The following is a 20,979-nucleotide window of genomic DNA, read 5'->3' as shown; positions in this document are numbered from 1 at the left end:
TTATACCAGCTGAGGTTCTGGTCCAGTTCTCATTGATTTCTGTGTGTCTGAGTGGAGAATTGAGTCCTAGCTGTCATATTTCTTTCGTCTTCACCGTCAAAATACTTTGCCGCCAGCTGCTGGTCCAATTGTAGTGTATGTTTGCATTGCAGCTTATGCCACAAAATCAAGTTAATAGCACACGATGAAGAATAATATATATTTATCATGATGGAGTTGAGCACAATGCCTTGCTTTTGCTGAAGTAATTTGCTGTGGAAGTGTACACTCTACATATAACTGAAATGGAAAAGAAAGCAGGCCAGATGCACATGCAAATGTATATCTTAGTTTTTCTTCTTCTCCCTTAGCATGTGGCCGAGGATTCTACAAATCATCTTCCCAAGATCTACAGTGCTCTCGCTGTCCTACTCACAGTTTCTCTGACAAGGAAGGATCTTCCCGATGTGATTGTGATGATAGCTATTATAGAGCGCCTTCTGATCCACCATATGTTGCGTGCACAAGTGAGTCAGTCATGAATTTAATAGTGAAGGACGTTGCTTAACCAACTGGGTACAGCCATTTGTAGTTTGTTCTCACTAGTCCTTACTATTGGTCTTCAGCATGTTTGCAAAGTAATAAATAAAACTGATAAATTAAATTGAACTGCAATGGGAAAATGTACACTGAATATAGAATCAACATAAATATAATTTCATGTTTGCCCGATGTAACCTTGGGAAAGAGAAGTTACTGGGTAAATACATAACTAGACATAACAGAAAGAATGCAAGCATGGTTTTCCTATAGTCTTAAAATTGTCACAGGCTGTATGCCTAATATGATACTACACAAAAATGAATTGAATGCAAAATGAAAAGTAACCTGTGTGGATTTGGACTTTGATTAAAATGTAATGGGATCTAGCTTAACATTCCATCTGCAAATAGACTAACCTACACAGGTTGGTGGTTCAAGTAATGAAAGTCTCCAAAATCCAAAGCTGTACCCAAATACTGTTGTAAATCATATCAGATCTGATTAAGGACTGTCTAAATGCATTCTGTGCTGTTTGTTTAAAAGGGAAAAAAAATCCCCATACTAAAAATGTTGTAAGAGTAAACTTCTGAGGTGTGTTAACTGATCCTTTTAGTTGCACAGAAGAAAAACTGCTAAAGTCAGTTGCAGTAAATACACAGACAATTGTTATCCTGATTCCTTAATGGGAAATAAATAAAGCTTTTTGCCAAGTGAGGTCAAGGAGGCTTTTATGTAGCTTGTAGTAAATATAATGAAATGTTTATGTGAAGAAAAATGCTTCATCTAGTTTGAGCGTCAGTAATTAAAACACTAGGTAAATGTTCCTCACTGATTTCATGTATTTACATTGTCTTTTTTATGTGTTTTACAAAGGACCTCCATCTGCACCACAGAACCTCATCTTCAATATCAACCAGACTACTGTGAGTTTGGAATGGAGCCCTCCTGCCGACAATGGGGGAAGAAATGATGTGACCTACCGAATTTTGTGCAAGAGGTGCAGCTGGGAGCAGGGTGAATGTGTTCCCTGTGGGAGTAACATTGGATATATGCCCCAGCAAACTGGATTAGTAGAAAACTACGTTACTGTCCTGGACCTCCTGGCTCATGCTAATTACACTTTTGAAGTGGAAGCGGTAAATGGCGTATCTGACTTGAGCCGTTCCCAGAGGCTCTTTGCAGCTGTCAGTATTACCACTGGTCAAGCAGGTAAGTTTTTATGACTCACTGTGAGAGCAAGACAGACTGTGAACCTGCAAAATGCGGATGCAGTTTTTCAGGTTTATGTTTGATGGATTCTATCTCATGAATCTTTTCGTTTTGCCACTTAATTAGCATATGTTTATGCTATATCATGATAACCTGCTACCTTTTCTTGGCATGATAATTGTTTTTGGCAAATAGAGTTTCACAGAATGTATTTATCTTCATCCTTTTATATAGGTTCTCTTGCGTCTGTACAAAAATTCTGTCTCCTACTTACTACGGCATTGGTGCTACAAGGAGCTGAAGAAAAAATACAGTGTGAAGGTTCTTCTGTACAGGCTCCCTTTCTGAGTATTTTAAACCTGTATTAGAATGTTGTGTGCCTGGAAGATGACTTGGGTATCTGACACTGTTTTCAGCATTCATGTCTTCTTCCCTCAGGATTACACTTCCAATTTATTTAATGTGTCCAGATATTTGATGATTAAATTCAGCGAGAATGTGACAATTATTCTTTGTTTCTTATATTTAACATAATCTGACAGGTGAAATGTCAGGGAAAATAAAATCAAACTAACATATCGCCCATAGTGGGAAAACGATTCAGTTTTCCGCATGTGGAGTGAAAAAAACTTGGAAATCTCATATCGGGATAGTGAAATGGTAAATTGCTTGTTGATAAAAAAAATGGTCTTATGACTCTACTGTATTTTGCTTTGTGGCATGATCTTGGGAGAGTAGTAACCCTGCTAGGAAACTAACCACCTGAGGTTTAAGCAGAAGTCTTAACCCATGCAGTAATTACATTTGCTAGGTTTCTGAGGGAATTCTAAGTGGCAAATAGGAAATGAATGTGTATAGACTGGTTTAAGAAATATTGTTAAGTAATGTTTTAAAGTATTTCTCGTAATTTATATGTCTTTTTAGCACTTTTTATTGATCATCATAATCCGGATTTTTTTAATGCAGATATTTATTCTTTTCTGTGGAAGCAAGCATTCACTATACCAGTGCATTTAATCATAGTCTACCCACTTTGGTCTCCATAGTGAATTGAATTCAAAGGCTGTGTGTGTGTGTGGGGGGGGGGGGGGTCTGTGGCGATAAGTAAGAAAAACAGCCTTGAAAATGTAAAATGATTACTATCTTTTCAATAAAAAGGGGCTATAATTTTTTCTAATGCTAAGATTGTCTGTGACATTTCTAGGTTCTGTGGATCACAGTCCTCAAATTTAGGCTTTGTCAGGTTCAAGTATTTCCACACTGATCTGCCAATATACCTAAGTTCTTGCCTATAGGAAATCTCTGTTTCCATGTTTCTTCAGCCTTTGGCCTTTCAGTTGGGATTACGAATGTAGACTAATTACTGTCCAAAAGTTACCCCACTTTGCTGCCTTTAAATCACTTGCTTATGTTTTTTTTAAGTTGCCACCAATTTAATTAAATGGCTGTCTCATTTCAAGCAAACAGATGGACGGTGTTCAGGACTGGATATACATCTATTCTGAGCTATCCTATGGTGAAGAGAATTAGAATCCTCTGGTATTTAGCTGGCCAAATGGACTTCCATTATATGTACCTTGGTGATCCAGTCGCACACCATATATATAAGAGGAAGTGTGGTCCAGTGGCTGAATTCATAGCTGAGATGGAAAAGACCTATTAGGTCATCTGTTCTATCTGTCTGCCAACATAGGATCGTTCCTAGTACATTTTCTAGTATTTTCATAGTCATGGATTTATAGATTTTAAGGCCAGAGGGGATCATTATGATGATCTAGTCTGATATCCTACGTAACACAGGCTATAGAATTACTCCAAGTGATTCCTGCATCGAGCCCATAACATCTACGATAAATTCTGTAGCTCATCCAGAAAGACATCCGGTTTTAATTTTAAAGCATGTAAGTAGCAGAAAATCCACCATGTCTCTAGGTAATTTTTTTAAGAGCTCAGGAGTTGAGAGTCCTGGATTCTGTTTTTAGCATGCTTGCTCTCTATGGCTTGTTGTGTGATCTTGAGCAAGTCACTTAGGCCAACATTTTCAAGTGCCCACTAATTTTGAAAGCTCAAATTATGGCACAAAGACCCTGATTTCAATGAAGTTTTGGATGCTAATCACTTCTGAAAATCAGGAGCTAGATATCTCTGGTTGGGCAATCAAATAGTGACACATCATGGGTCTGGTTTTGAAAATTTCGTGTTCAACCTCTGCACTGCAGTTGCCCCGTCTGTAAAATGGAAACAATACATGCCCATCTTTTAAAAATCACTTTGAGATCTTCTGATTAAAAGTGCTAAATAAATGTAAAGTATTTTTTCTGTTTCAACTACAGAAAACCTTTTAAAGAAAAGACTAGCTTCCTTCGTACATTTTTCAAGGACAATTATATTCACAAAAAAGGAATATTCTCATTTACGTTATTTTATAGCAAAATGTTTTGCTGCATAATGCTGATTTCTTTGGTTAAATGAGGGGGGAATATTTTATATGGAACAGATTGATTATTATAATTGAAAATGGAGAGACTGGTTACACAAAGGAGAGTGTAATGCATCTGTGCTCCTGTTTTATTTTTACCATGGAGAGAAGACAAATATTAGATTTATTTGTAGCCAAGTAAACTAGAATTCATGCAGCTCTCATTTGTGACTGTGACTCTTCTATACTACTTGCAAAAAATATTCTTTTTGTATGCCTGTATTGGTTTTTGTTTGTGTGAATGTGTGTATGACTAAACCCTTTGAACTTCCTATTGTGTTGTCACGTTAGGTGGCTATATGTAATAACTGGGCATACCACATGCATGGAAACTTGCAGTAAGATTTGCCTTTTTTGTGACTGGATCCCTGGGGCTATCTTCCCAAAATTCAGATAATTGTGTAATGATAATGTGACATTATTTATACAAGAATGGGCTTACAGAATACTTTCTGCTCATTAATCGGCTTTTATTCTCCCACGTATAACAGGATCCTAATCGGACAAAGAGATCATGTCAGGGAGGGGGATGCCAAGTTGGCTAGATGTTTAAGATCAAATTATTTGTTTTTGTGAAATAAATATTAGTGGAGGAGGTATGTAAGTGGATAAATGGCAGCGTCACAGTGCTCGCAATGTGTATGTGTGACGCACAGCTGTTGGATCTTGTGTTTAAAAGCTGTGTGGTGGATAACAGCAGATGCTATGTGACGTCGTTATAGGCTGTATCCACAGCCATGCAGCCTACTTTACAAAAACAAAAAAAGAACATAGTCAGAAGTGGAAATGCAACAATTATGTGAGCCCACAGGTATGAGCTAGCAATTTCCAAAGAACATGAATCTAAATTGAGGTTTACTGGTATGAAATGTGCAAAATAAACTCTGATCCTGCAAGTTGATCTATGCACACCCCAGCAGCCACCAGTCTTGTAGGATCTTGTAGATTATACTCCTGTATAAGTCCCAGACACAGTGGATGAGTGCATTGGCGAGGGAGGCAAAGGAGTGGTGCACTACCCACCTTGTGGGGCCTGTAAGAAAGTTGTTCATGGAGGGTGAAATTCACCTATGTTTTTCATAGGGGCCACACAAGGCTTATGCACCATTTAAGACTCCATTAAATCCTCAAAATGGGGCTGAAATGGTGCCTGGACCTCATGTCATCTGTCTGCACGCAGGCACATTTCAACTTGATTCAGCACGGAACACAGGGAGACCAGAGGAGTTGAGAGAAGAAGCAACTATTGTAGCTTTTTGGGGTCATCCCTCAAAAGTACCCTTATGGAGAACCACTATAGGTCCTAAATGAATGGCCTATTAGTAATTACAGTAATATACAGTATAGTTGTATATAAGATTGAAAATGTTACAAAATCAAAAGCGTTTATAATAGGTCAAATATATGACCTATTGGTAATTTGGTAACTGTGTATTGCTAATTTGCGTATAGCCCTCAATTTCTTTTGCAAAATACATCAATAATTAATTTTTTTATATGTAAATGTATGCCAATTAACTAGAATTGATACTGATACAGAATATTGGACCAAAATTTAGTTGCCTGATTCCTGCAGACAATCCCACTGAAATCCATACAACCCTCTTTTCACTGTTGAAATGCTGTTTGGATCCAGGAGGAGACTTGCATTCAACAGCGTGGTGCCACTGAGGTCTTTGTGAGTGCACTTGGGAATGCATTTGTTCAGATGTAAGTTTCAGTAGGGTTGGTGAGCTTCTTTGTCTTACACCATCCTCTTAGTCCCTTTATGACTTCCTGGACCACAGTTGGTCTTGGGTTAGTGAGAAATTCACCTTTTTGCACACCTGGAATATCTTCTTTCTGACTGATCACAACTCCGATCAGTCAGATCCCTCTCCCCACCCCCGATTTCCTACTCTCCCCACCTAGCACCCACAAGACTACAAGGAGTTAGACTCCTTTTGTGCAAACTTGATATTTATCAGGTGTGCAACTTAGGCTACTTTGGCACTTAGGCCCCAATATTTACATCACTGATAATTCTATCCCATATAATTGGAGTTGTCATTTAAGGGAATTATATATTTAAGCAGTCATCACATTTTTTACCAATGTGTATCATTACCAGTGTGTTTTAAAATTGCCTTATTCTGCATTCTTGCTTACCCAATAAACACTGATGGATCACTCTACATTTTAAATGACAAGCAGAAGCAATAAATAAGATGTTGGAATTTTAGTGGCCTTCCCCCTCCTTGCACAGGTTCCTTGCCCATGTCAGGAATTACCAGACGAGTGCTTGCTCTGTCTCAACAAGTGAAAGTCACCCAGTAGTTTTGTTCCAAGCCGATTCCATGTGGCCAGCCCAAAGCATTTAAAAATCCACAAGTTAAGCCCCCCTCCCCTAAAAAAGATTAACTTAAAACTCATGAAATTTTTAAAAATAACAAACTCAGGCTCTTTTTATTTGCCTTTCAATGTTTGTGCTTTCAGGATGATGTTTTCAAGCTTTTCTCTGCAATCATTAGGGCTAGAACTCCCTCCCCCCCCCCCATTTTAAATGAAAGCTGAGTTTCTGATGTAATTATATGATTCTAAGAGCTGGGGCTTTAAGAAAAACAAAAAATATCATGACTCACAATACAATCATGAGAGTTGGCTATTTGACATAAGATAACAAGAAATGAACAAACGGATAAAACAATTAAACTGGTTCTAAAATATCCCTCTTGTAAGGTTGTGTGACATGAACTGTTTCTAGCATTCTTAGGTACTTCTGCAGTCTCTCTCATTATGGGTATCTGAGCCTCTGCATTGTCCTTCACTGCCTGTTGCTGCTTCCCATCCTTTTCTTTCCTTGCTTCTCCTGACACTTCCCAGAATTGTTGCCCATACCTTTTCCCCTCCCTTTCCACCATCCATCCTGTCTCATCCCCTTCAACCTTTCTTCTGCTTACTTTGGAATGTCTGCTCCAGGTATAACTATCTCACCACTATCCACATCCTGTTTTTGTCCTCCTCCTCCTCATTCTCTCTAAAATCTGACTCTCCTTCTTCAAAATGAGCTGTCTCATAGAAGAGGCAGTAAGCAAGAAAAGGTGCACTAGAAGAGCTATTGGTCTCTTGCTCTCCCACTCCTGTTTGTTGCCTCCTTCCCTGTGACTCCCTTTCTGCCTTCCTCCCTAATAATGTTCGCTTGGTTATGTACTGCAAATGGCTTCATATATTCAGTCCTTAACACTTACATTCATCCCTCAATTTCCCATCCACACCTTCTGTGACTTCAGCTCTCACCCGGATGTCCTGTCTGACACCTCAACTTCCAACTTGTTGGACCTTACTTCTTCATGTATCTTTTCAGCCTGATTAGATCTCCCACAATTAAAATGGCCACTCCCTGAACTTTTTCTACATCTGTTCCCAGTTCCTTTTCTCTGACCACTCTCTGATCTCTCAGTATTGTGCAGTAATCCCCAACCCCTTAGCCTTCCATGCTTTAATCCATCAACATCCCTAAATTCTCTGCTGCCTTTTATCCACTCTTTCCCTCCCTCTGCACTGTGGATTGCTTGGTCAGCTCTGTTCTTTCTCCCACTGTTGATTCCTTTGTCTCTCTCTCTTACCACAAACTCCTGCCCTAGCCCGCACTTCACATCCTCTTCTTCAGCTCTGCTTATGTGCCTCTGAACACCTCTGGAGGAAATCCAGGAAGTATTCAGACTTTCTCCCCTATACATTTATTTTTTTCCCTATTTTTAACACTGTTTCTCCTCTCTCATTGTGTTCAGAACTTTCAATCCCCACCACATCTAATGTCTTTCAACATCTTCCTCAAGTTTGTATCCTCCGTAGCACTGTAAGCCCAGATTTTGCTAACTACTAGAGGTGCTCAAATTTTTCCAAATGTTAAGTTTTGGGGCAAACTGTTTTGTCAAAAAAATTTCATCTAAAGAACAGCTAAATATTTTTTTCAAAAAAATGTCCAGCTACAGACCTGGTGGAAATTTTTCAATAATCAAAGTTTTTTGACTTGTTTCAAAATTTTTTTAAAAACCCACAAATTTTGTGGGGTTTTTTGTTTGTTTTTAACTGGATCAGCAACCCATTCTACTAACTATTTTAAGGAAAAAATTGACAAAACCCAGCATGTCCTTTCTCCACCCCTTCCCATTCCTCGTTTCCGAACTATTAAGTTTTGGAGTGGAACCAATTCATACATACCTTAGTGTGCAGCTGTGTTCCCAAATGCTTCACATGTTTAAAGTTAAGATGTACATAAGTGTTTTCAGGATTGGGCCCATTATCACTAAAAATATGACATTTTTTTAATAAAGCCCCAGATTGTGTGCAGGGTAACATTAATAAAACAGTTCTGTTGAAGCTGTAGGGATCAGAAGGGTACACGTAATGATGATTATATTTTGGGCTACCATTGTGTTTGGTTTTTGTAATAAGAGTTAGAAAACCACTGCTACTTCTGTTTATTAAAATAATGTCCAAGGTGTATCCTAATGTCTTTTGTTTATTTTGCATTTTCTTCAACCTTGCATACACCCCTGTAAGCCAAAGGATGGACAGGATAGTTCTTTAGGAACTTTGTACAGTCTGTGTCTTCACTTGTGTACAAGTAACACTGTAAAAAAAAATATTGGCTCATTTTAGTCATTTTTTCTCTCACTTGCTATTATGCCTTTTCTGCACATTTTTAAAATTGTAAGAAATAGATCAGGTTATTTCCACTGAAATAAATACAATTGATCTAAATCACTTTGTCAGATTAATATTACATGTATTTTACAGGAGGTTGTAGCTAGTTTTATGCCTGAATGAAGCTTATGGATAAAGACAATAAAAAAATTCCTCTGTCTGAAACAAAGACCACCAGATCTGGGGAAGGAGTTTGTTCATTGACTGATTATGTCAGTCAGTGTAGCATTTTCATGGAAGATCCACAAGATTAAAGAGATACTTAAAAATGCTAGCTAGGGCATTATTATAGAATCAACCCTAAATATTATACTAAGAGTTTTAAACCATCTGAAGCATAGTAATCAATCCACTGAGATTTCAGTCGCAGTAAACTAGAGTGGTCAAAATATGTGATTTCCAGGCTGTTTTGATAAGTTAGAAATCAAAAAAGCCTGAAAGGGCAAAGATTATGTTCTTGAAAACTTGCTGCAGAGCATGGGATTTAAATTTGTTTTAGGTAGATATTCCCAACTAAGAGGTAGAAAAGAAACACAGGGGCAGATGTTAATCATGTCACGTAGGGTCTGATCCTGCACCATTGAAGGAAGTTCTGTAATTCGCTTCAGTGAGAGACAGGTCTGAGCCTTAATGCACTGGCTAGAAGGCACTGATACTATAATGTTGGGTAAGAGATAAGGAATAGAATAGAATAGAAAACTCACTTTATGTCAAATCTTACTACTTATTGCTGACTACAGCTGTTTAAAGTTTTCTAAACTTAAGTATTTTTTGTCAAAATTAGATATTTTGATGAAATATTGGCTTTTTTTTGCATTTTTTTTTGTTCAAAAATGTTTCCCATATTTTGACCAGCTGTACACCTGACAGTTTTCTAGAGTAGGGTGCCACAGTCATTTAAAGGAATACAGTAAGTATCTGTGGCACAGCATATATGAAATTTATATTAACATTAATAATAATGGGCTACTCTAAGGAAGTAGGAGATTGGCTTATAAATTTGCAGCTGAATTCTGTGTTGCCAGTTACACAATCAAAAAGCAATGTGAAATAGAGATAATCAGACCTGGCAGTGTGACTGTTAAATGTTCAGTCTTGTGCACTGAAGCTACTTTTCACTTACTTTGTGCCTTCATTCCTCCTCCCTCCCCAAATTTCTTAACTAATGTCATAAAATGGTGTATAGGACACACAGAAGCAGCATGTGTCAAAGAACATTGGTTTGCTGATGGACTATGCAGTGCTAATACTGAGCAGTGATTTCATGCTGAAAAATGGCTTTGTCCTCAACCTTGACTTACGTGAATTTAACTGTTGGGCAGTCAGATTTCCCATGCCTCAAGCGTTTTTTGCTTTGTCTTTTTACTACATGTTATCTCCCGTTAGTGTGGGTAGAAGATGACTCTGTATGGAGAGATTATGAGATGGGTGAATTGGCTTGCGAAGGGAGTGTAAGTAGGATATCTGAAGATATGTTATGGTGCGCTTATCTACACTTAGCAGGGGATCGAGGAGTGGCGATTGCTGCATTGGCAGTTGATTTAGCAGGTCTAGTGAAGACCCACTGAATTGATCACAGATTGGGCTCCCGTTGACTCCTGTACTCCACATGAACGAGAAGCGCAAGGGTAGTCGATGGAAGAGCATCTTCCGTCGACATAATGTAGTGTGGATCCCGCGGTACGTAGATCTAAATAAGTCGACTTCAGCTACGTTATTCACATAGCTGAAGTTGTGTAACTTTGTTCCATCTCCCCCTGTAGTGTAGACGAGGCCGATGACTCTCCATAAGGGAGGTAAGACTTGGCACATCTTCAGTGAATCCCCTTAGCTCCCTTTGAGAAATTTCCAAAGTGGGAACAAAAGTGGAACATGAAATCAAACTTCTTGGCTAAATAACACCAGCTCTGTTGTGGACAAAGAGAGCATTAATCATCACTCTGCCATGGAGTGTCACACACATATCAATAATTATTTACTGTTTATATTAATCATACACAAGGACTCCATTGTGCCAGGTGCTGTACAAACACAGAACAAAAAGATAGTCCCTGCCCCAAAGAGCTGACAATCTAAGTATAAGATGAGACAAATAGCTGAAGATGGGGAAGTACAAGGAAACAATGAGACAATGTTGGTCAGCCTGATAGACAGTGGTCTCTCCAAGCCAGAAGCCTGTTGTCAAATTTTTTGTACGTCCTGTGGAAAAAGGAGTGTTTTCAGGAGGATTTTGAAGGAGGATAATGGATTAGTTTTGTGCATATTCTTCCCAAATGTGAGCCTAGGAGAAAGCATGAAGGTGCTTGTTTGAAAAATTAACAAGTGAGTATTGGAGGCAGCTGGCATGTACCACTAAATTCTGCTTGGATGATGCTGTAGACCCAATTTTAGCATAATTTTGGGTGGTTCCATCTAGTTAATCCATGATCTACCTACTGATTTAGGAAGTAGCTATGTTATTTTCAGCCTTCTTTTAATGCACAAAGTGGCCAGCTGTGGAAATGAGCTTATTTAAGTATTTGGCCATTTTTTGTGTTCCTTGGGCAGGACCAAAATGTGTCTAGCTTTGTTGACATATAGACTATTTGGTTATATAAGCGAGAACACGCCTGAGTTGATATTAGTGCTGCTGTTTGGAGTCTGTGCATTATTGATCGTTGCAGATACTTATTAAATTACAGATACTCAGCTACTGCTGTTGTTGTGCCTTACATGAGTTCCTCCATTTCAATACAGAGACACTATTCCATGTCTACTTCAGCACCACAGTCATTCTTTTTTCTTTTTTCTCTCAGCCTCAGAGACTTATGGATCTGATGGATTTGTGTGTGTGTATGTGGTCTCCTAACTGTTGCTGGAGCAAATCAGATTATCCCTTTCAATCAGGTGGTTGGTAAATTCACCAGCATCTCACATTAACTCTGAGTTCTGTAGAAGTCTATCTCACCACAGTGAAATGTGCAAAACCAAGGCAGGCTGATCAAATACAGAATCAGTGACCACATCCCAGTGCAGCTTATTTTTATGAAGTGCAGCTTACTATCTCCTTTGTAAGAAGGTAGCAGTTCCATAGGCTAATGTTTCTGGCAGTAAAGTCATGACCCCACCTCCTTTTCTGCCTGTCTCACTTAGGCTATAATGAGCCACTGGGAGTGCAGGGATGGAGCAGTCCAAGTAGGTGCCTAAGGCCATAGAATAAGTCAGGGGCTCAAGTGATGACTCTTACTTGCTTGGAATGTTTTACACATGTGTGCACCTGCATCATTATGTAAATAAATTATATATCAATGATCATGAGCTGTATAGAAGTACTTATTCTGAAATGTTGAAGTTCTATAGGACCTGTGTCATATTAGCTAAAGCATTGTAGTGGTTATATTTATACCTAATTATTGAGGAAAAATAGTATAGTGGAGAAAATAGAGGTCTGGGAAACTAGAGATTTGGGTTGTATTCTGGGTTCTACAGCAGACTTCCTGTGTGGCCTGAGTATTTACATTTAGTTCCTTTGCCTCAGTAGCCTCATCTGTAAAATAGAAATAATAATACTTAGCCTATCCTTCGTTTTAAGGATTTACGTCTCAGGATTTGCAAGGTATTTTGCAATTTACCAGTGGAAAAAAAACAATGGGAACTTAAAGTATTATCAATATAATATAATATATAAATATTTTGGTTTATTGTGTTTGAATTATACTAAACTCAAGATACTATGTTAACATGATTTCAAAGAGCTAACTGAAGTACTGGAAAATTTAGAATTAAAATGTTTCACTCATGTTTTTTGCCTAGTAAAAACAATTTTAAGAGCAGTGCTTGATTATAATTGTGGTTAAAGATGATGTGAAATGTTTTTTGACCCAGAATTTCCTGAGTTTTGTAGGTTTATATCACATCCTTGGTATTGGGGGGGGGAGGGGTTGTAGTTTTTTTTTTTTAATAGTAAAAGCTCACAGTCACTCTTATATAAGCAAATGAACACTACTGCTGAAATATACTATTGCGAATGCATAAGCGCTCTCATGTCTGAAAGCATAATTGAGCTTCTATGTAGTGAATTAAATTTCTTTAAATGTAACATCTCTACATAATAAACAATGTGATGATAGAGGCAGTGTACTGTAATGGTCTCTATGGAAGTCTGTCAGTAAAGAAAAGAAGATGGTTCACAGAGGGATAAGGAGTTTTTACATTAAGCTTAAATGAGAGAGTATCTGTGTGCTGGGATACCTTCTGAGACCTTTTCTGCTCAGCTTATGCAGAACACCTTGTCGAGTTCTGGGAGAACACTAAGTCTACAAGTTCTAGGAGGGACAGATTCCTCACATTGATGCCTATTTAATGGATGCCCGCTGTGATGAATTTGTCACAGCGGGCATGGTTTGTAGGCCAAATGTGCAATGAGGCAATGGTTTGAGAGTGCTTTGGGTAGAGTGCTTTGTTAAGGTGATGTTCAGACAACTCTCGTGAGGATGTTCCATCCCATCATCTAGTTCTTAAAAAGCAGATCCAAGTGTGTTTATCTAACACTTAGCTCAATGAGGTCTAGTCCTGATTAGCCATAGCATATTATAAATGATTCATAATAGTAATAATAATAGCGCTGTCACTGCTTAAAGTTAAACTCTTCTTGCTTAAGTGGCAGCAGAGGTGCAACTTCATAGAAAAAAATGTTTTGGCAAGGGATCCAGAAGTGAAAATGCATGAGTCCATGTTGAGAAAGAGAGTAAATGTTTTCTGGAAGGCAGAGGGGCTATATCATTTCTTCATCCTCTGCTTTCATGAGCACTGAGTGATGAGTATTATAGAAAAAAAAAGATATATTAAGATTAGATAAATCTGCTGCTTTTGGATCCAAAAAGCAGGTGTTCAAGACCTCACATGGACAGTTTTCTCCCAGTGCTTTTCTCCAAGCTATCAGACTCAATACACATTCTTTATTGGATAGTGCAGTGATATTGGTGTTTCTTTTATTGGTTGAACTATTTTTGTATAAATATGCATTTCTATTATAAATTCTCACTGGTAAAGTCAAAATATATAATTGGATCTAGTTTTAGGGCAAAATCTGTGGGCAATCTGAGAAAGCCACGGTGGGAAGCTGCAAATTGAGAACAATAAAACTGTTATCCTGTATTCATTATTTAATTTTAAGATACTAGATGCTGATTATCTTCTTTGCTTCATTAGTGATGAATGGAAGCAAATTTGATGCAGACAAGCAATCTGGTGGAATGATGCAGAGCCATCTATGAAAACATCTGTACTAATCCACCAATGCAGTAAATTATAGCTACAAGCAAGACATTGATCCAGGAGGATCATTAACAGCTTTAAATAACTGATCCAAGTAATAGGGTAAATGAGAGAACATAATCAAGACTTGACTTTTTAGAGCTGTCAATTACAATTGCTAAAATACAGTTTCTACATTGTTTCAATTTCAAATACTTCATGACTTAAGTTCATTGTATTCTATTGTGGGCGGCCAACAAGGTTCAACGGAATAGTAAAATCCACAGGAAAAAATTATTCAGCCATCCTGCACTCCATTTACCAGGAGGTCAGTCACAAAGGGAGAGATAATTGCTGCAAGCCAGCAAAATTAATTGGGGATGAGCCAGAAAGAATGATGTATGTTCTGTGACAATGTACGTGACAGAGATGTTTGTACAAACCTGTAGCTGCTTGCCTTTTTGAGGACACAAGGACAGAAGAAGGAGACCTGTGAAAAACAATTAGCATGGCTTCAGTGTGAGCAATTCTTAATTATCCATAGCATGTCGACAGCAGATAATTAGTGTCCCAATTTTTAACAATATTTGGTCATTAACTACAGCAGACTAGAGAAGAGCAAGAGCAGAGACATTTGTCTGAGCTAAGTGTTACATAACAGCACCCGCATGTGAACACAAGTCAACTAAATCATGCTGATGATAACAGCATAGAAATCCTGCTATTGTGTGACTTATTCAAATGCACTAAGTTGTAATGTACAATAAACTACATTTTATGTCCCTTTATGGTAAGCTGTTAAAACTGAGATATCAACCCACAAAACAAAACAGGCTTAAATGAAATTTGTAACTTAAAGCTCTCTCTATAATGCACTGCCTGTTTGTCCTTAAACTGTTAAGGATTCTTGTCAAAGCATACCACAAACAACGTTGGCCACTTATCTCAAGTCACTTCAGTATTAACAGATTTTTAAAGGCGTGGTTATGAGCTAATTACATGCAAATCCAAATAATTTATTTATTAAAAAAATGATGAAAAGTCCTTATAGAACCACAGTTTGGGGATGCCCCCCTTCTTCATCCCATCTCTCTCTCTCTCTGATACACATACACAACCAACATTTTAAAGTATTTTCTGCTCTCGTTTTCTCCTGGGCTCAGACTATATTTCCTGGTCTCTGTAGGACAATTTTTTTCAGTTCTGTTGAAGTCTGTGGCAGACCTCCCAGGATATAGCCCTATAACTATAATTTTCTGTTTTCCATTTCTCTTCCTTAGCGCTATATCCTCCAAACACTTAGACATATATGAGGACTTTTGTTGCACACTGTTGTCCCAGCGAGTTCCATATACCCACTGGTGTGTAAATATTTGTAGACTTAGACAGAATCATGTATATGAAATAAAGAACTGAGTGATAGCATTTCAGAACCAATGTATTGAAATTACTTCTTTCTCCAGAAGCCTTCAGTCGAATTGCTCCGGACAGTCACTGGTGTAACTAAGTTTCTTTAGTTGTGATCTGATTAGCAAGAAAGAAGGAATATTGTACTCTTTTGTATCATACAGGGTATGTGTACAGTGCAATTAAAAAATCACAGGGCTTGGACTGTAAAACTGGGATGTAGATTTCGGACTTGGGCTGGAGTCTGAGCTGTCTCACTTTTCCCTCCTTGCGGGGTCCTGGAGCTCAGGCTTTAGCTGAAGCCCAAATATGTAGACTGCAATTTTACAGCTCTGCAGCCCGAGCCCCGCAAACCTGTGTCAGCCGACATGGGTGAGCTGCAGGTGTTTTAATTGTAATTTAGACATATCCATAAAGGCCCGTGGGATAAATCAAGTAAAGAGTTTTAGGGCTACATTCTGCCTTTCTATGTGTGGCATTCCAAGTTGGTTTGTGGACCTTTATCTCAGTTCCCGTCAGAACCATAACATATTAATTAATTAATTGTAGGTTACATATTTAATATCTTTTGAGCCTTTGCTAAGGTTTCATTAATTTTTGAGAAAGTACCAAAAAAAGAGATAAGTAGACAAGAAAGTTAATGACACATAATCAGTGTTTTAAAATGCCATAAAAGGCTATTTATTTAATCATAATAGTACATGGTTTTTAAGATATTTACTACTAACTGAACAAAGGGACATTTTATTCAGTATATGCATATGTAGGGATGTCTTTAAAATAAGGATAATTAACTTGAGTATTTAAATATTTAGTTTTATATAAATAGATATGATATATGAATGGCTAAAATGTGAATAAGAGTATAAAATATTTGTTTTATTCATTTTTTTCTTTAGATATAAGCAACAATAAAAAGATGCAATAGATAAAACTCGAGGTGCCCCAATGATTAATGAGACCAATACTAATGATTATCCATCTGCAATACATATTCATAAAGACAGCCAGTAGTATTAAATAAATATATACAGATAATTGTAGCTAGCCGTTCAATCAGAGCAACAGAACCCTCCCTCTCCCCTTCCCCGTTCTCCCTTCTTCAGGAACATAGGCTCAGCTTTCTTCCTGCTTGCCCAGAAGTTGTCAAGTTCAGGCTACCTTGAACCAAGATGGGGAGCAAGTTCTGAAGGCCTGGGGCCCTCACCAAGAATGTTTTTTTGGTGGCCTTCTATGTTTTAAATGGGGGCAATCCATTTTGAGCACCTCTCAGGTGGTCTCTCAGGAAGCCAGGTCTCAGCCAGTTTAGGGCTTTATAAGTCAAAACCAACACTTGAGGGCACCAATAGGCAGGGATCCAGAGCACTAGTGTCAAGTATTCCCAGAGAGAGGCCCTGCTTGGTAGGAGTGCTGCTACATTCTGCTTTAACTTTGGTCTCTAGAGTACATTGTAATAGTCTAATGTTGAGGGAGAAAAGAATGGATAATGCTGGAAAGTTCCCCATATAAAAATAAAATATGGCAACCTCCAGGCAAGGAACAGATGGTACAAAGCTGATCTGGCTCCTGTTGTAATGTGCTTATCTAACAGCAGCGGGAGGTCTAGAATCATCCCTTGGCTGGGAACTGTGGTGACCAATGCCTGACACATTCCCTAAATTAAAGGGTCTGATAGTACCTCTGCCAGCAATTGTTTGCTTCCCCAACCCACTGTTATCACTTTGATCTTGTGTGATCTGAGCTTCAACCAGGTGCCTCTGATCTAGTCCCCAGCCTCAGCTAGATATTGACTGAGGCCCTGAACCACATTGCCCAAATTGTATGATAGAGACATACAGTGGGTGTCCTCGGCATACTGATAAGACTGCACCCCATGACTCCTTGCAAAGACTCCTAGTGACCCCATATATGCTTTGAATGAGGGTGACAGAATGACACCCTGTGGCACTTGATTGCTCTTCAGGAAGAGGAGTTTTTGTCCACAACTGCCCACTGAGATCTCTCCAAGAGAAAAGAATGAAGCCTCTGGAAGCAGCCCAATCATCTCCCTCTGAGGTCTGCAGATGAGACAACACCACTTTGTGATAAATGGTATTGAAGGCAGCTGATTGGTCTAATAATATCAGCATAGACATGTATGAGCAAAAATACTGACCATAAGCATTAGATATTTTAAAGTTGTGAGTGGGCTGCATCTAGCTTTTTAAAAAGAAGCACCTCATTTGTGTGCAGTTGGAATTTTGTATCCTTAGTTGGAGAAAGTCTGTATTCTGCCTTTCAGCTAAGAAACACTGTAGCCATGTTAGGTGCCACTAAAAAGATTTCTGCCTCTTGTGAAGCTGCCATGACAATTAAGAGCTTGATCTTGCAAACTCTTACTCACATGAGGCAGACTAATCCTTAATGAAGTCAGTGGGATTACTTGAATGGAAGAGGATTAGGAGACTCAGATCTTGCAGGATTGGACCTGGGGCCTCAGTTTTAAACACAAGCAGCAGCAGGATCAGCGCCTAAAAGAGAGAGCAAATTTCACTACGTGAATTAACAACAAAATAAAATTCTAACAATAGCGATAAACAGGGGTGCTCAGAGTCCAGCTTTCTTTAATATAGAGAGGCAACCATCACAACTACAGATCCTAGCATACATTTACCATCTTGATGCAAACAATTAATCTTAATTTTAATATGGAATTGTTTTGTATAATCTTTAAGACTGTATCTACACTGCTCTGCAGTTAGGACTACAGGCATGTGAATAGAAGGGTGCACCAAAATGCTACACTGTAATGCAATGTTCCTAGTTTGCATTAATGTAGTCTGGTTTGAAGAGGACTGTGTTAATGCATTCTAGGAACCTTTAGTTTGCACATGCAACATCTACATGGAGGTTATAGTGCAGCACTTTGGTGCACAATGTTGTTGACATCACTGTAGTATGAACTGAGGGGCAGTGTGGACAAACCCCAAGTGAAGTTGAAATTCTAGGACATTTTGAAGTCTTTTAAAGACCTATATAGAAGGTGATAATTTTGTATCCCTGATTATTTTATAGGCTTAGTCCCTTAGTAAAATTCTGTATTATAAGGTGGCCTTTCTGTTGAGCTGTCCTAAGGTACTTTGCAAATTTTCAAGTTAGGAATATGTCAAGTCACTCAGCAATAAGTCAGGAGACAGCAAAGGAAATTGATTTTCAACTATTAATGGCCTATCTGGCTGTTTTGTCTTAACTAGATAATCATTTATAGTGAAAATTATGATTTTTCAAATTATTTTAAGCCTAGGAATATTTTTTCTAACTTCTTTTTGCGGATCCGTTATTCCTCACCCTCCTTCCCCCAGTGCTTGTTGTGTCCATGATGGGGAAAAGCTCCCTCAAAGAAAGCAAACAGCTTTGACAGAGGGACATCTTAGAACAATAGCATTTATTTTTCAATATGAAACATGTTTTGTGTGCATTCTTTTAACTCTTGATATTCCACATACCATATCTTAACTGAAAACTGAATACTTTCAGCAACTCTTTTGCATCTGATGTCCTATGAAGAGTAACACAGGCAAGACTGGGATGCCTTCTTATCCTTCCTCCAGAAACAAATAAAGTCCTGTTAAATATTAGTGTGACATTGGCAGACCAGGTGCTAGCTCATGATAAGCTGCCATGTCTCCACTGACATATACATAACTGGAGCCAGTCTGGCTCACCTGTGTGTTAGTATTGTAAAGGTAAGTATTAGAGTTATAAGAATGCATTTAATGTTTAGACTTCATTGAATGCTTGTGAGTTGCTTCATGCATTAGCCTGGCTTGTAACATCTGTATCTCATATTGTAAGGTAATATTTGAGCATTTACTCCTGAGGCATTTTGTGCCAAAAAATTCTGTGCACGGTATTTTAAAATTCTGCAAAATTCTGCAAATTTTATTTGTCAAATACCTGGTCTTGTTGCTTTCCTTTGCTTCCCCATCAGAAAGTCATTTTTCTGTGGTGAAACAAAGAAATCGGTGGGAGACATAAATTCTGTACATGTGCAATGGTGCAGAATTTCCCCAGAGTATACATTGTAAATCTGTGTTACTGTGTAGATCACCAGACAGGAGAGAGACATTCATTGGAGTGAAATGCTGGTCTTCAGAAGGTGTTATGTCCTGCTTGAAAAGAAAGGCCTATTGACACCAGACAGGCTATAGTGCAACATTAAAGAGGAAAAAAGACTTTGTTTTACTCTGTCCTGCTCTCCCCACATGAAGTGAATCCTTCTCATCGGCTGAGTTTGCAGCTCAAAGCTGAATGGAAGAAGGAAATAACTCCTAACAAGGAGGAACTGTATCTTCATGCAGCTGGGACTTGGGGGAGGGGGAGCAGGCAAGGATGACTAGACATAAGCAAAAGGTCCATGGTGCTTAGCCTTGGTTAGCCCCAAAAGACATATAGAGCTTGCTTATTACAGAATCTTCTGTTACTTTTTGAAATTTAAGATTGGAACTTGTGGGCATATATGTGTGCATGCTTTAACCATGTAAATAACTCTTATTTCTTTTTCCTATGTAATAAATCTTTAGATAGGTTTATTATAGGTTTGGATACAAGCTTTGTCTTTGGTGTGAGATATAAGGTGCAATTGACCTGGGATAAGTGACTGGTCCTTTGGGATTGGGAGTAACAACACTATTCAGGTAAGGGGCCATGTATCACAAAGGTAGGCTTACCTGGGTGTCAAGACAGAATTCCCAAGGGGACTGTCTGTGACTCTGTGTTAAGGCTGGTGTAATGCCTGTGGAGTTTATACTTGATAATTGGTTGGTGAAATTGAGTATAGAACTCACAGCCAATTTGGGGTGTATGCCCCTGGTTCTTAACAGTCTAACCTGAGGTTGGTACTCATGCTCTTGAGCCACTGCAACACAGCTTGACAATTGAGTTTTTCCATTTAATGGTTAACAGAATCATTTCATATTAGTATGTTTGCTGCATGACTCTTTTAGGCCTAATCCTGCTTCCACTGAAGACATTGGCAAAATGCCCGTTGCCTTCAATGGGAATGGTATCAGGCCGTTGTCCTTGGTTCAGTTTTTCACTCTTGATAGCTCTAATGTCAGAAATAGTGTCATTTAAACAGAGTAGGAAACTGATGGTTAGTTAATCTGCAACACAGAAAGGAAAATACAAAGCAGATACAGGTGTTCCAACTGGAAAGGTGCTAAATCACCTTCTGTGAACTTCTGTCTTGTTTCACTGATGTTTCATTATTTTCTCAGAGCCAGGGATGAAATGGATGAATGAATCTTAATTGCAGTGTCCTGGTGGCTAAATATCAGACAGTTCTCTAGATGGGTGCTTGGTAATCTGACATACAGAAACGTTTTTGCTTCAGAGCTTGGTTGGGATCTAGTTATAAGTGAAAACATGTCGGCAGAGGTAAAAAACAATCTCTCATT

General features: G+C 38.4%; 1 protein-coding gene across 6 annotated transcripts in view; it reads left to right on the top strand.

Annotated features, from left to right (window-relative positions):
* EPHA7 (EPH receptor A7) overlaps nucleotides 1-20,979 on the top strand; it is a 170,101-nt gene that overhangs the window by 64,653 nt on the left and 84,469 nt on the right. For 4 of the 6 annotated variants that reach the window (XM_073336778.2, XM_073336777.2, XM_073336779.1 and 1 more), the window contains exons 4-5: nucleotides 351-506; nucleotides 1,396-1,731. In XM_073336778.2, coding sequence (XP_073192879.1) covers nucleotides 351-506; nucleotides 1,396-1,731 — 492 coding nt within the window. Of the gene's footprint in view, nucleotides 1-350; nucleotides 507-1,395; nucleotides 1,732-14,089; nucleotides 15,507-20,103; nucleotides 20,185-20,979 lie in introns of those variants that run through there. The other 2 variants (XM_073336782.2, XM_073336783.1) reach the window with 2 other exon arrangements.

Source organism: Lepidochelys kempii, chromosome 3 (genome assembly GCF_965140285.1).
Source record: "Lepidochelys kempii isolate rLepKem1 chromosome 3, rLepKem1.hap1, whole genome shotgun sequence".
NCBI classification, from domain to species: domain Eukaryota; kingdom Metazoa; phylum Chordata; order Testudines; family Cheloniidae; genus Lepidochelys; species Lepidochelys kempii.
This window is presented reverse-complemented; position numbering and strand designations above follow the sequence as displayed.